General features: G+C 34.7%; 1 protein-coding gene across 1 annotated transcript; it reads right to left on the bottom strand.

The window, feature by feature from the left end:
- Positions 1-648: 648 nt before the first annotated feature.
- Positions 649-14,007, bottom strand: FCF1 (FCF1 rRNA-processing protein). The gene is made up of 8 exons (XM_036238887.1): positions 13,945-14,007; positions 13,594-13,661; positions 12,258-12,329; positions 11,522-11,670; positions 8,398-8,470; positions 3,266-3,353; positions 1,554-1,648; positions 649-847 (listed from the first exon to the last, which is right to left on the bottom strand). The coding sequence occupies exons 1-8, from the start codon at positions 13,945-13,947 to the stop codon at positions 799-801; spliced, it is 597 nt and encodes a 198-aa protein (XP_036094780.1). The 5' UTR covers positions 13,948-14,007; the 3' UTR covers positions 649-798.
- Between the last annotated feature and the right edge of the window lie 39 nt (positions 14,008-14,046).

Raw genomic sequence — 14,046 nt, 5'->3', positions numbered from 1 at the left:
ATTGACCTCAGGATCAAGTCCAATCTGTTTAGCATGTCATATAAGGTTCCCTCCCTCACACCTCTTACCTTTAGAGTCTCAGACATGGGTACAGACCCCTTCTCCGTGTTCTAGTTATAAAAATCTTCTGGTAGTTGCCTGAATAGACCAGATACATTCATTTCATGTAATATCTATGTCCATGCTTTGTTTAGATGCTTCCTGTGCCTCATTTCCTTCATCTCATTTACTGGGCAAGCACCTATTTATTCTTAAAGATTAACTCAAAGATGATGTATTATAAAATTGTACACTTGAAACCTATGTAATTTTATTAACCAGTATCACTCCAATAAATTTTTAAAAAAGATTAACTCAAACATTACCTTTAGCTTTTCTTTCCTCCCCACCCCAACTGAGTAGAAAGAAATTATTCTTCCCTATGTGTGTCTACTCTCTCATACTTTTTTCCTAGCATTATTTTACTGTATTTATTCACCTACATGTTCCTCTTTCCCACTATGAGTGTCTTGAAGACCCTATCTTATTAAGTACCTAGTATAACCTTAATAAATATTTGTGAGTAAATAATATAAAACAACCATTAAATTTGTGAGCAGTCATCTGATCTATAAAAAATGCAAATTTCGAAATGATACAAAAAAATCATTTTCGAATATCAAAAAGTGAGTGTATTTAATCATACTCAGCTCATAACAGAGCAAACGTCTGAATAGACTAGTTCATGTAGCATGTTTAATAAACTGGCAACAGAGAAAGTTGGTTGAAGGAAAGCAGATGAACTTTATCATTTAAGAATTAGAACCTAGGGGCTCCATAATCATCTGGCATCCGCTCAATGTTGTACCTGGTTAGGACAAAAAAGAAATAACAACGGTAAGAAATGTGGGTCCAGAATCCATCTAAAAACCCATCCTTTACTGATTGTAATACTTTCACCTATTATTGTGAATCCTTTTTGTCAGTGGGAACATTTTAAGTGGATATCATAATGAATAATTTATAGACGAATGTGGATTATATTACCTTTATTCTTCAAAGTCAGAAAGTTAACAGATGGGGAGCCAGGCACTGAGTCTGGGTAAGCCCAACTCCTTAGCCCATATTATTCCCTCTGTGTTCTCCCCAGGCTGAAAGCTGGACAATAATAGTCTGAGGACTGACATGGGAACATCCAAGGGGAATAAAAAGCAGCTTTTTAAAATAAGCTTTTAGGTTCCAAGAGGGGCACTGATCACATGCACTAGGTTTTTAGGGAAAAAAATTCTGGCCAAAAAGATTAGCTCGATTTAAATTACTGCTTTGTATTTAAAGCAACTGTATCCCTCTATTTCCTCTGGTAATCTTATTGTAACAATGTGCACATCTGCCTCATTCCTAAATCCTAGCTTTATCTCTTGCCCTTGCTCTTGTTACTTTGTCTTATTTCTTCATATGTAACTAAATAAATATTTGGTACAATAATCTCTTTCAAATTCTTCTATAACCCGACCTCGTTTTTAATTGATATCAACTACATACTTTTAATCACTTCCCCAAAAGGAAGTTCTCACCTATGGTTAGAAATATACATGATGGGAACTCCAGGGATCTTTCTGATTCTTCGTTTAAGGTCTCGGTCAACCGTGGCCACAATGTAACACTTGTGCTGTAAGAGACATAAACTGAATATTCACATAGAGCTTACTGTGTCAGAGATACTATGATAGCATAAACACTGGCCAGTCTGAAGAATTATTCGTATTCACAGTAAATAGCAAAAGAAAGGCTAGAACAATTTGTTGAGTAGACACTATGATGTAGGAGCTCATATTTATAAAAACATGTAATAAGTTGCCTAGGCTGAATGCAGCTCTATTGAGGGAAGGAAAATAGAAAAACTAAATGCTGCAAACTTTTTTTTTTGCATCATAAGTAGAAGAGACTTTCACATTTGAGATAGACAATTCCTTGGTTTTGGAAAAATGTCCTGAGGGGCTCAATGCAAAGACTGAGTAAATACCTTAGAGACTGTAAGGGCATGGCTTTTGCCTTTCCTGGGATCCCAGGGCCAATTCTGAGGCTTCCTAGTGGTGGAGGTAGGCTACCTTACCGGCCATAAAGCCAGAGTAGGATCTCCAGGACAAGTTTATGCCTCGCAGCTCTGAAAGCAACGACATTTAGCTGCCAGTCGGGAGATAATTTGTGTTGTACTTTACTTCCATCATACTCAAATCTCCAGTTGAGTTTTAAAGAGTTGCAGCCTGGTGTCAGCTGTGCTGTACAAAATTAAGAGAAATACCATGCCCATGGGATGGATTTGCTAAAGGGCTGGCAGTGTGGCCACCAAATGAAAATGATTATCCTCAGCAGAGAGACACTGTTATAAAGGCAATCAGTAGCAGAAGATATGGTACTGGACAAGGAAGCTAGTCAGAAAAGAAGAATCAAAAACCTGCTTATTTCAGGGTACTTGTGAGATATTACCCTGAGAGATTATGTTATAACTGAGAAATACTTCTGGGTTAGGCATGGTGGAGAGGAACCAAATTTCTGCATGGGGAGTAAACTGAAATGGACCCTTATGTTAGATTCATAGGGAGGTGAAATTTGACATACAATTGACCCTTGAACAACACAGGTTTTAATTGTGCAGACACACTTATATGCAGATTTTTTTCTGTACTATTTTTGATCCATGGTTGGGAGTCCATGAATGCAAAGGGCAGACTGTATGCATAGATCCAAGCCATTTTATATGGGGGACTTGAGCATCTGCAGAGATTGGTATCTGCAGCGGGTCCTGAAACCAACCCCCATGTGTACCAAAGGACAACTTAAGTTTCTAAGAATCCAAAGTTATCTGATACACAGACTTTCAACTGCACAGGGGATCAGCACCCCTAAGCCCACACTGTTCAAGGGTCAACTGTATTATTATATCTATACTCGCTCACTTAAATAACTTTATAGAGAAGAGTTATGGGATAAAGAATCAATAAGGGGCCCAAATCACACACCTAATAAACACAGGTGTTGAGATTTGAAACTAAGCCTCTTCCTCAAGCCCGTGATATTTCCATTATGGTTATAGCATACATTTCAAATCTACTTTCTTAAGTAAATGAGGACATGTAGATTTCCTATAAAAGAATTCCATATAATTTTTTGTTGTTGTTTTGTTTTACAATTTATATTCCTGCTTTACTGACCATGAACATTCAGGAGACAGTAGACAGCAGTTTATCTTTTCTTTTTTAAAGCACAAAGTAAAAACTGATGATACCTGAGTTACTCTCTGTACTAAGCAGTCATCTGCATAGGTTCCTTTGTGTGTACATGGTAATCGTTCAAATCTTGGATCCTTGGCAATCCTATAGGATTATAAAAATGAATTAATGAACACATTCGGCAATTGGAAAACTTTCTGAGTCTCAATTAGTGAAATAAGTGTAACATGATCTATGTGTAGATTTTAAGGCACCTCTCTCATGAAGCTTACCTTCTAAATGGAAAGACAATACAGAAAAGGGAATTAAAGCTTTGTGACTGACAGCTGGTGTGCCTTAAGTTGTATAATCTTGACAAAACTGTATTATTAGATTTCCATTTTACAGATGAGGATGCAGACTCAGAGAGATTAATTTATTTAAAGTTACCCAGCTGGGAAAAGCCAGAATTCAAAACCAAATCAATTTTAACTCAACCATTTCACTTTCAGGAAGTGTCTTACACAAATGTACAAGAATATCGGCCCAAAGATGGTCACTACAGCAGTTTATAGCAGTGAAAAACTGGAATGACCTCAATGTCAACAAGGTAAAAGTTAAAGACATTTTGGTCCCCCATCCCATTAAAAAAAGTGAGATAGAGCCGTATGTATCAATGTGGAAGGACCTATATTTAACTCCTGAATATACAAAGCAGGCCACTTAACTATTTATACATAAATACACCCATATGTATATATATGAATATGTACATATATGTGTACATATATACTTCAATTAAGAAAATACAAATATCTCTGATTCTTTCTCGTGATTTGCATTTTGTCTGGAAAAATACATACTCACTACATACTAATCCTCATTTGTCACTCTTAGGGTATGAGAATGGACAAAGTGTGAATATGGAGGGGGAATTTTACTTTTTATTGTATATGTATGTTTATACTGTTTGCCATTAACAAATAAACACATATTACTTCTACACAAATTTGAAGAAGAAAAACTGAAATCTGTGATCCCCAGACCAAGGCTCTATTACACATGATGATGAATCACAAAATGAATAAAAATACAATGCAGCACACAGTTACCAAGTGCAACAAAAATACTCCACATTGCAGTAGTTCAGAGCTAGGTCAGTGTGGGTTGGGTATAATTTTTAAAAAATTACTTGGAGATGAACTAAAATGAAGATGAAAGAATGTTACAAGGAAAGAGAAGGCAGGCACATTCCAAACAGGGCACCAACCATCTGGAAATGGTTTGGTTGTGTTCAGGGAAGAGCAAGGAGAAGAGTGTTCATGTAGAGGAGAGTGAATGAAACAGATTTGTGAAGGCAGGTTGAGGATAGAGTGGGAAGAGTCTCTGTGAGCTCTACGACATAGGTGATGGGAATTCATTTAAGTTTTCTCTGGGACAGAGTGACAGAGGCAAAGCTTTGTCTTAGAAAGATTAGGCAGGATGTGAGTGAGGAGAATACATCAGAAGACAGACAGACTGGCTGCTATGAAACTAGGCAAGCAATACAGTAGTCTGGGTCTTTGCTCTTTCGGTTATCCCTTTCATTCCTGAAATCACTGATCTCCTCCTTCCTGCTGTTCTTTACCAGAAACATACCAACATGCTCTAGTACCTTACTCATCTTTAAAAAAAATGTCTTTTTACTTACACCACCTCTTCAAGTTAACATCCCATTTCTCTGCTTCTCTTCACAGCCAAACTTGGTACTTCCACTTGGTACCTCTATTTTCTCCCCTCCCATTCTTTATTTTTACTATCATTTTAAAAATAATGGCCTCTTTCCCCTTCTAATTTGAAGTATTTCAAGTATGTAAAAAAGTATACGGAATGATGAATACCATCTACTTAAAAAAACGAAACACTACAAAGAAAAATGAAGTCCCCTTTCCAATCCTAATCTCTTTTTACCTCCTTACAAGTAACTATTATCCTAACTTTGGTATTTATCAGTTTCACGCATACATTTTACTGTGTATGTAAGATTACATATGTATATATCTGTACACAATGTAGTATTAATTTGCATGTTTTTAAACTTGAGATAAACGCTATGATCCACATTTGTGCTTTTTTTTTGGTTTACATTTGAAATTTATCTATATTGACACATATAATTCTACTTCACTCATTTCCACTCCTGTATAGTATTTTATTCATGAACATTCCACAATTTATTCATTATCTTAATGAATCCTTTAGCTGCCTACAATTTTTTTGCTACTATACATGTAAGAACATTCCAGTATTTGTCTCCAATATGTGTATGTGAGCTTCTCTATGGCGGGCCAATATTTCTTCTTTACCAAAACCCACAGTATAAAATACATTTTACCTAGCACACAGTAAGCACATATATATATACATACACATAAAAGTGAATAAAGTTCTGTGACACAATACTCAACCTTTGCATGTAGCATGCAATGTATGCTGGTATTCTTATAGTTTATATTTCCTTTTTATAATACTAGTTGTGACTCATTAAACTGATTTCGCAACCTATAGATTTGTGATCACCAAATTTTAAGACACAGTATTGTAAGAAGATGGACAATCTTGTTTTAATCAGATATTGCCAAATTACTCTCCAAAGTGACTGTCCAATTTACAGTATTAGCAGCTGAGTATGAGAATTTCCATTTCTCCACAATTGCAACTATCCTTGGCATTGTCAAGCATGCTTTAATTCTTGCTAATCTGCTGATTATAAAATTATTACACTGTAAATTAAGGATTTTTGTCTTTTTCTTATAAATTTGTAGTTCTTTATATTTAAAAAAAATAAGCCCTTTGTTGATTATGTGTTACTAATGCTTTCTCACTATCTGTGACATGTCTTTTCACTTTGTTTAAGGTGTTATTTTTATACAGAAGTATTCAATTTCAATATATCCAAATGGATTAGGTTTCCCTTATGGTTTGGACTTAAGAAATCCTTGTCCACTCCAAAATCACTACGATATTCTCTACATTTTCTATAAAATTTTAGATACTTAATCTACCTGGAATTGATTTTTATGAAAGAAGTGAGATAAGGATCCAATTTTCTTTCTTTCCATAGGGATAACTCATGTTTTAATAGTTATCACTCATAATTTTTTCCTACTGATCTAACAATGCTACCACTCATATATTAGAATCCCATTTTTCTCTTGCCTTTAAACAATTAACTTTATTAGGGATAAATGAAATATAATAAAATCAGTGGTTATGAATTTTGACAGATTTACATATCCATGTTACTATCTTCAGTTCCAGGCAACCATTGATCTGTATTCTATTACTATAGCTTTCCCTTTTCTAGAATTTCATGTAAATGAAATCACATTTCTAGAGTGATGGAATATTTTATTTCATGTCTATGACAGTGGTTCCATGACTTCATACATTTGCCCAACTCATCAAATGACACAATTAAACTTGGCGAATTTTACAGTATACAAATTATACCTCTAAAATGGTCTCTCTCTCTCTCTCACACACACACATACATACACACAAATCCACAGGTATATTTTGCACTTTGAATCTACCTTTGCATGATTTTGTAATACGTATTGATCATTTAGAAAATACTGATTCACTGAGTTACCCAGATCTTCCAAATATGGACATGAAATATTATACAATGTAAAAAAAAAATCATACTCATTAATAACTTCACTGGTGTCAAAAGAAAGGTCTTTAGAATGGGGAATGTAATAAGCACATAGCTTTTCAAAACTCTGATTTTCACTTTAAAGCTTGAATTTTATCATTGGTAACTAATATATAGTAAGTTGTTTTCCTTGAAGTCACAGGTTCACTGCATTTTTGAGAAAGTATCTGCTAAATACCAAAGTCTGAAAAATCAGGGCTTGTTAGTTGTTCTGTACATAAAAATGATATTCCATGAAAAAATGGCTGGTTCAGCTCACAACTCAAACAAGCACAGAAATGCTTTTCATTGAGATAAACTTCATCCTTTGGTTGCAACAGAAGTGTGCACTTCACATGATCAGAAGAAAAACACTGATGTGCATTCCAGGGTTGAGATTTAACAAAGTTAAACATTTTACTGTTTCACCAGGATATTCTTAAGTGATTCTGGCTTTTTTTTTTTTTTAATTGCCAGTGGTGGCAGTGAAAAATACAAAGACTACTAGCATCATTTAGGCCCATTGCCTTGATTTGTCCTAAGGCATCAGCATAGTGACAAAGGTAATGCCTTGGTATTATTATGAAAATCGTTTTGCAAACTCCTTGCAAAGACCTCTGGGACCCATAGGGGTATGGACCATATTTTGGGAATTGCTACTCTAAACTCAAGGGTACTTTCTAGAGTAAAGGATGAAAACTTAGAATGTAAATTCTTTTAATTGCGAGGTTTTGAAGGCGATGTCTAGATAAACAAATAGACACTAATTGAAAATCTAGTGGAACTTAAAAGGAGGCCTACGGGACCAGTAACAACTAATTTAGTTCAAAAACTTCAGCTTATGTTATCCACAATAGTCAAGACATGGAAACCACCTAAGCGTCCTTCAACCAATGATTGGATAAAGATACATATACACATTTACATATACACGCACATACATACATACACACATACATATAATGGACTACTACTCAGCCATAAAAAAGATGAAATATTGCCATTTGCAACAACATGGATGAATCTTGAGAATATTATACTAAGTGAAATAAGTCGGAGAGAAAAGGTCAAGAACCATAAGATTTCACTCATATGCGAGATATGAAACAAAACTCATGGATACAGACAACAGCACGGTGGTCACCAGAGAGGAAGGGAGATGGGGGAACATGAAGAGGGTAAAGTAGGTCCAACATATGGTGACAGAAGGAGGCTACACTTTGGGTGCTGAGCACACAATGGATTAGACAGAAGTTGTATTATAAAGTTGTACCCTTGGAACTTGGTCACTGGTTAATACTGTTATTAACCAATGTTACCCCAATAAATTCAACTTAAAAAAATTTTAAGTTTAAAAACCTTTAACCTTCCATTGTCTGCTTTCTTAATCACAGTTAACTATTTTTTTTTTAATTTTTACTTAATCTAATCAGCCAAGAAATCTTTCAAAAGCAAACAGATGAAGCAGGGTCAAAAGAACCTTCAGTATACCAATCTGGAACAACTCTAAACAGACAGGCGCCTTCCTACCTTAGAGCCACTCGATACTTCTGCCCCAATTTCTCAATTTCAGCCATTACACAGTCAGTTATACAAGGGATACCTTCCAGGAATAAAAAAAAACAAAAACAAACAAAAAAACACGTTTAGTAAAAGGATTTGTAAAGAAACTGATTTTACTCTCTTTGAATTATATCTTGTTGAGAATCTTTAAAAGACCCACAAGATCTCTGGAATGAAGAAGAATAAGCACACTGAAATGAACAATGAGAACTACAGGAGAATAAAATCCCTATTTATAAAGAAACTAGGAAACTGTCCCAACCCTACATCACAGATTCCATAAAGTATCTGTCATAAATATACGTCAAGGAAAAAAATTAAGCTGGATCCCTGACATTTTTTATATAGTAAAATAAATTCTAGATGGAAAAAAATTTAAATGTGAACCAAAAGAAACCATGAAATTAACCAGAAAATGTAAATTTGATCACATAAAAATACAAAACTCCTGTCTGACAACTATCGAAAATAGATATTTAAGTAAACTAAAAATAAAACTACACATTTCTCAAAGGGCTAATTTCCTTAATATACAAAGAGCTTATAATAATAGCTTAGAATTACATGCTATTTGCCAAAGACTGTGCTACACACTTTACAAGGATTATCTCATTTAATGTTCAGAACAATTCCTATCAGGTAACGTTATTATTATCCCAATTTTTTTATATGAGGAAGCTGAGGCACAAAGAAGTAACTAGATAGCAAATGGTGAAGACCAGATTTGAACTGAGATTATCAGGCTACTATAGAGGAAAGAGAAATTCTTGCATTAAGTTAGTAGGTGTATAAATTCATATAACTATACAAGGATAATTTTGCAGTACCTATTAAAATAAAAAAATATGCATACCCCTTGATATTGCAACATAGCTTTAGAAAAATATAGCTTAAAGAAATACTGCACTCTAATACACACATATTCACAAAGATACTCACTACAGCCTTGTTTATAATAGGGTAAAAACTAGAAATAATCCAAATGTTTAGTAAAAATTATATATTTAAACAATAATGTAACTTAAAAAGAAATGAGGTACATCCATATATACTGGCAGAAAAATGTTCAAGATATATTTTTCAATATAAAAAGCAAGAAGAAATGGATAAATAAGATGTGATTTATCCATACGATGGAATACTATTTGGTAATGAAAAAATTATGTACTGATACATGCTTTAACATGGACAACCCTTGAAAATGTTATGCTAAGTAAAAGAGGACCAAATATTATATGATCCCATTTTAATGAAATGTCCAGAAAAGGCAAATTTATAGAGACAGAAAGCAAATTCATGGCTGCCTAGGGATGGAGGGAATGAGAAGGGTTGGGGGATAATGGCTAAGGGGTCGAGAGTTTTTTTAGTAGTGAAAATGTTTAAAAATCAATTGTGAATACAGTAAAAGCCATTGAATCATACATTTTACATAGGTGCAGTATATGGTACGTGAATGATATCTCAAAGCTTAAAAAAAGTTTAAGAAAAGGCACAAACAGTTAAATAATGTATGGTCCATTTTCATTAATAAAAGAAACAAAAATAATCTTTACGGAGATCGTATATTAATTTTTAAAAACTGCCCCTCTCTGAGGAAAAGCATTATAGGGAACTTTTATTTTTTTTATGCTATCGATTTTTTAAAAGTACATTAATACTTTTGAAAGCAGACAAAGTTGAGAAATTTTAAAATAAAATACAATACCCAGGAGAAAAAGCAGTTGTAAAATGGAGGTATGAAGTCAGTAGGATCAGATTATCATGAATTAGAGGGCAATGTGAGCCTTAACAGCATCAATTTCAGAGCCTTGTAGCAGTGGAGCAAGCAAGGGTTTGCATCTAGAGCAGGGAGGTAGGCCTGGGAAGATCACTATAAAGAAACAGAAAGTAACAGGGAAGAGGACTCATGGACAGTAAAGAAAACTGATGGGAAGGTAGCTATTCTTCCTTGTTGAAATATCAGATGGAAATGCAATAGACCAAAAGCTATGAAAAGGTCAAAGGGCACCTTTAGGGCAAGAGGAAGATAAAGGCCTTCCTTTAGGTATACAAAGGCAAGTGAAGAAGAATTAAATAAGCATAGATTCAAACAGTTAAGTTAATCTCCTAGGTAACTGAATTTGCACTTAAATATTTCTTTAGCCTTTGCTTCCAGGTACTATGTTACACAGCAGACTACAAAAGTGGCATTTTCCTTAATAAGTTTGTTTGTAGAAAAGGCACAATGAACGCATTTAGCTGTATGCATTATAGCTGTACTCTAACGTATTCATATGTAGAGAAAGCCTAACTACAGGGCTAAAGCTATCCTAAACAATCATCTAGATATAATGGTGGAGTCATTTCCAAGCGGCCATGCCTGAACCTTCCATCCATTCCATTTATAAATAGGTGACAGGTGACAGCATCGCTGGTGAAGTAGCTAAGACAACTATAAGAAACACCATGGGAATACAAGAAACCTACCAAAAAGCTTAGTGTCTTCCCTCATAACATGGTCACCTTAGTTCAGTCTTACAAGCATGGTAGTGCCCCAACTTCAGACTATGCTTTATTATTTCTAAGAGATTTTTCAAAGAAAATGAAAGTATTACAAATATATAGCTTTAAAAAGAAATACAGAAAGGCCTATATGAAAAAATAACTGTCCCCTGATCCTTTCCCACTCCACCAATTCTGATCCTTAGAGATGACTATTTTCCTCCATTAGCTATTTTCCTCACTTGGTGGTTACCTCCACCTTGATAAAATAAAGAATGTTTCCCCCTTAATGTAAAAGAGTATATACACTGAAAAATCTATTTTCATTTATCCAGAATTTTAAAATCCAGGATTTAGAAATAGAAAATGCCCCTCCTACGTTCAAAACTGATGTCCATAATGATGATCAAAGTATATCGTGTTTTCTCAACTGCGAAAGTCTAATTATTCCCAGTCAAGTTTGCGTTATAGTTCATTTCATTGAAAATGGTCATTGTTATGGTAAGCAAATTAAAAGGCCAGCAATTCAGTACTAGAACCCAATTCCCCTCTTTCCATGTATTTGGATAACTGTACCAATGTCACAGAAATGTAAAACTATGATACTCACACTTGGCATACAAACAGTCCATCATTGACTGTACCAAGTCCAGTTTGGCTTTAATGGAAAAGTTGATAAAGTTGGTATCAACCAGGATGTGGTAAGGGGGACCCAGCTGTGTGTTATATTGGAAGAACAGGCAAGAGGGGTGTTGGGGGCTGAAAGAAAAAGAAACACACAAAGTAATGTCTACATTGATAATCTGGTATCAACAAAAATAAGAAGTCTCTGCTCAGAAAAGTTTACTATAGTTTAAGCTCCTTTTTCCTTGTTCTTAGAAATAAATCCTAATAAATCCTGATATATATATACATCACCATTCTAGGGCAAAATGAAAAATATAAGAAAAATGTGATAAGTTTTATAAAGCTAAATGTATTTATTTAAAAGGAATGATCTTTATTCTGAAAATATGTCATTATTTTTTTGGTGATATAGACTCTCATTCATGAAATGCCAATGTGTTAAACAATGGCAATTATTTCTTTTGAAAGATTCTTGACAAAGAGAAAAAGATAATGATCCTAGATTTAATTCTCAGGAATTTAGGGACAATTTTACTGCTCCATGAAATCCAAAAACCTTTCAACCATTAGAGTTGGTATATGCTCATCAATATCATTTTCCTTTGCATAGCTGAGCTTACAAATGACTGAGCAAATCAGGTTGGGGAGAGCCTGGATTTCTGAGAGGTTTATGTTTTTGAAATGTCTTAAAGGAAAACTTGAAAATTTTGATTACTCACACTTCTCTTTCCTTGAGTGCACTGGGATCTTTCTTTTCTTTCTTTTTAGGTTTTAATCTATCCTTTTCTTTACTAGGAAAAAAAAGTAAATTAAATGCAGGGGAGAAGAAAAAAACATAGTAATTATAATCTCATTCGAAATTTAAAGTTTCACTTTGTCTTCAGAGAAATCCTACTTTGTGACTTTACATTACTATAAGCATACATATTTTTATGTTTATATATATATTTATATACACACACTATCTATCTATCTATCTATCTATCTATCTATCTATCTATCTATCTTTTACCTACCTACCTACCTACCTAGCTATGTTGAGCACAAGAAACCGTGTGGGAAGTAGCCTGTAATTAACAATCAATTCATAACACATAATTTAAAAATCTAGCAAATAATCTATAAAAACTGTTAATAGGCAAATAAATGTTAGTTATACTATCACTTCTTAGTCAGAAGATCTTACATCAAGGATCAAAATCCACCTCCAAGCAGTGGGTAAAAAGGCCGACATTTATCTTCTGAAGACTTAGATGCTTCTACAGTGAGATTCTCCCTCATATGCCTCTTACAAAGGGCCAAAATGTAACAACACATGTAAAATTTAACCCTTAACTAGAAATAGTATTAATGGGGCAAATTTCCTTAAAATTACATAATAAATACATGTTAAAGAAGGAGAACACAATTTATAATTCTGAAGGCTCTAATGACCATTCAGCGCTGAGGCTCTGAAACACAATGAAGACCCGTCTTTATTTAATAACTTTGTTCATTCTTCACTGAAGCAGGGAAGCTTTTTGGGTCCTCCTTATAACAGGGAATATCATTGTACTCTTCTTCCATAGCCATCTAAATTCTCCTAACACTTATGAAATGGAAACACCTAGGTGTTTTCCCATTCTTTCTTTCGAAATTATTTCATTGTCAGGTGCTGGAGACACGAGACCAACACGATTTCCGACCTCACCTTCTTTCAACAATTACATTTTTTCCTGGAGAATATAGTAGTGTAATGACCAGAACATAAAAAATAACCCTATCTACCTCACGGAACTGTTAGGAGGCTTAAATGTGATGTGGTAAAGAAAGTATATAAAAATGGTGGAACAAAGTGAACAGTTAAGAGATGTTTAATTCCCATCCCATTCACCAATGTACTCGCGCAGCAGCTATGTGACTGTTATATACTTTACTAGCTCAAGCTATATAAGTCCAAGACACAATAATATTAAAAATAAACACAAAATAAAAACGAAAACTTTTACTACTTATCCCCTCGTGACTTCTATATCTCTGGGCAGTCTATGAACCCAGTTGATTCGAGACACTCACAGCCTCTGATCTCTGAGACTAAGCATTCGCTTCATGGTCGCATACTTCCTTGTTTTCTTTTGCTTTCCCTTGAAACAGAAATTTGAGAGTTAAAAGAGTTGGAAGGATATCCCATATTCTTGAGTTCCTTCTTTCCTTTTGTCCCTTCCCTTTTTCCGTCAAATACCCGGGTGCTCTTATGCTCTATTCCCCAACCCCGTCCTCTCCCCACGCTCCGAGCAGTTTAAAAGCTAAAATTAGAATGAAAATAAGCAAGGGGAATGCGGAGGAAATTTGGCCAGGGTCTGACTCTCTTAATCTCCACCCAAAATGTGATCTGACAATGCCTCTTCTCGAACCCCTTCCTCTCACCATGTTCACACCGCACTCTGGTTTCTTCCGGAATTACCAACCGCGCAACACTTTTACGTCACTCGCATACCGCTTCCGTCAAAGGATAGCCCGGAAGCGGAA

This window comes from Rousettus aegyptiacus, unplaced genomic scaffold (genome assembly GCF_014176215.1).
Source record: "Rousettus aegyptiacus isolate mRouAeg1 unplaced genomic scaffold, mRouAeg1.p scaffold_m13_p_3, whole genome shotgun sequence".
Classification (NCBI taxonomy): domain Eukaryota; kingdom Metazoa; phylum Chordata; class Mammalia; order Chiroptera; family Pteropodidae; genus Rousettus; species Rousettus aegyptiacus.
This window is presented reverse-complemented; position numbering and strand designations above follow the sequence as displayed.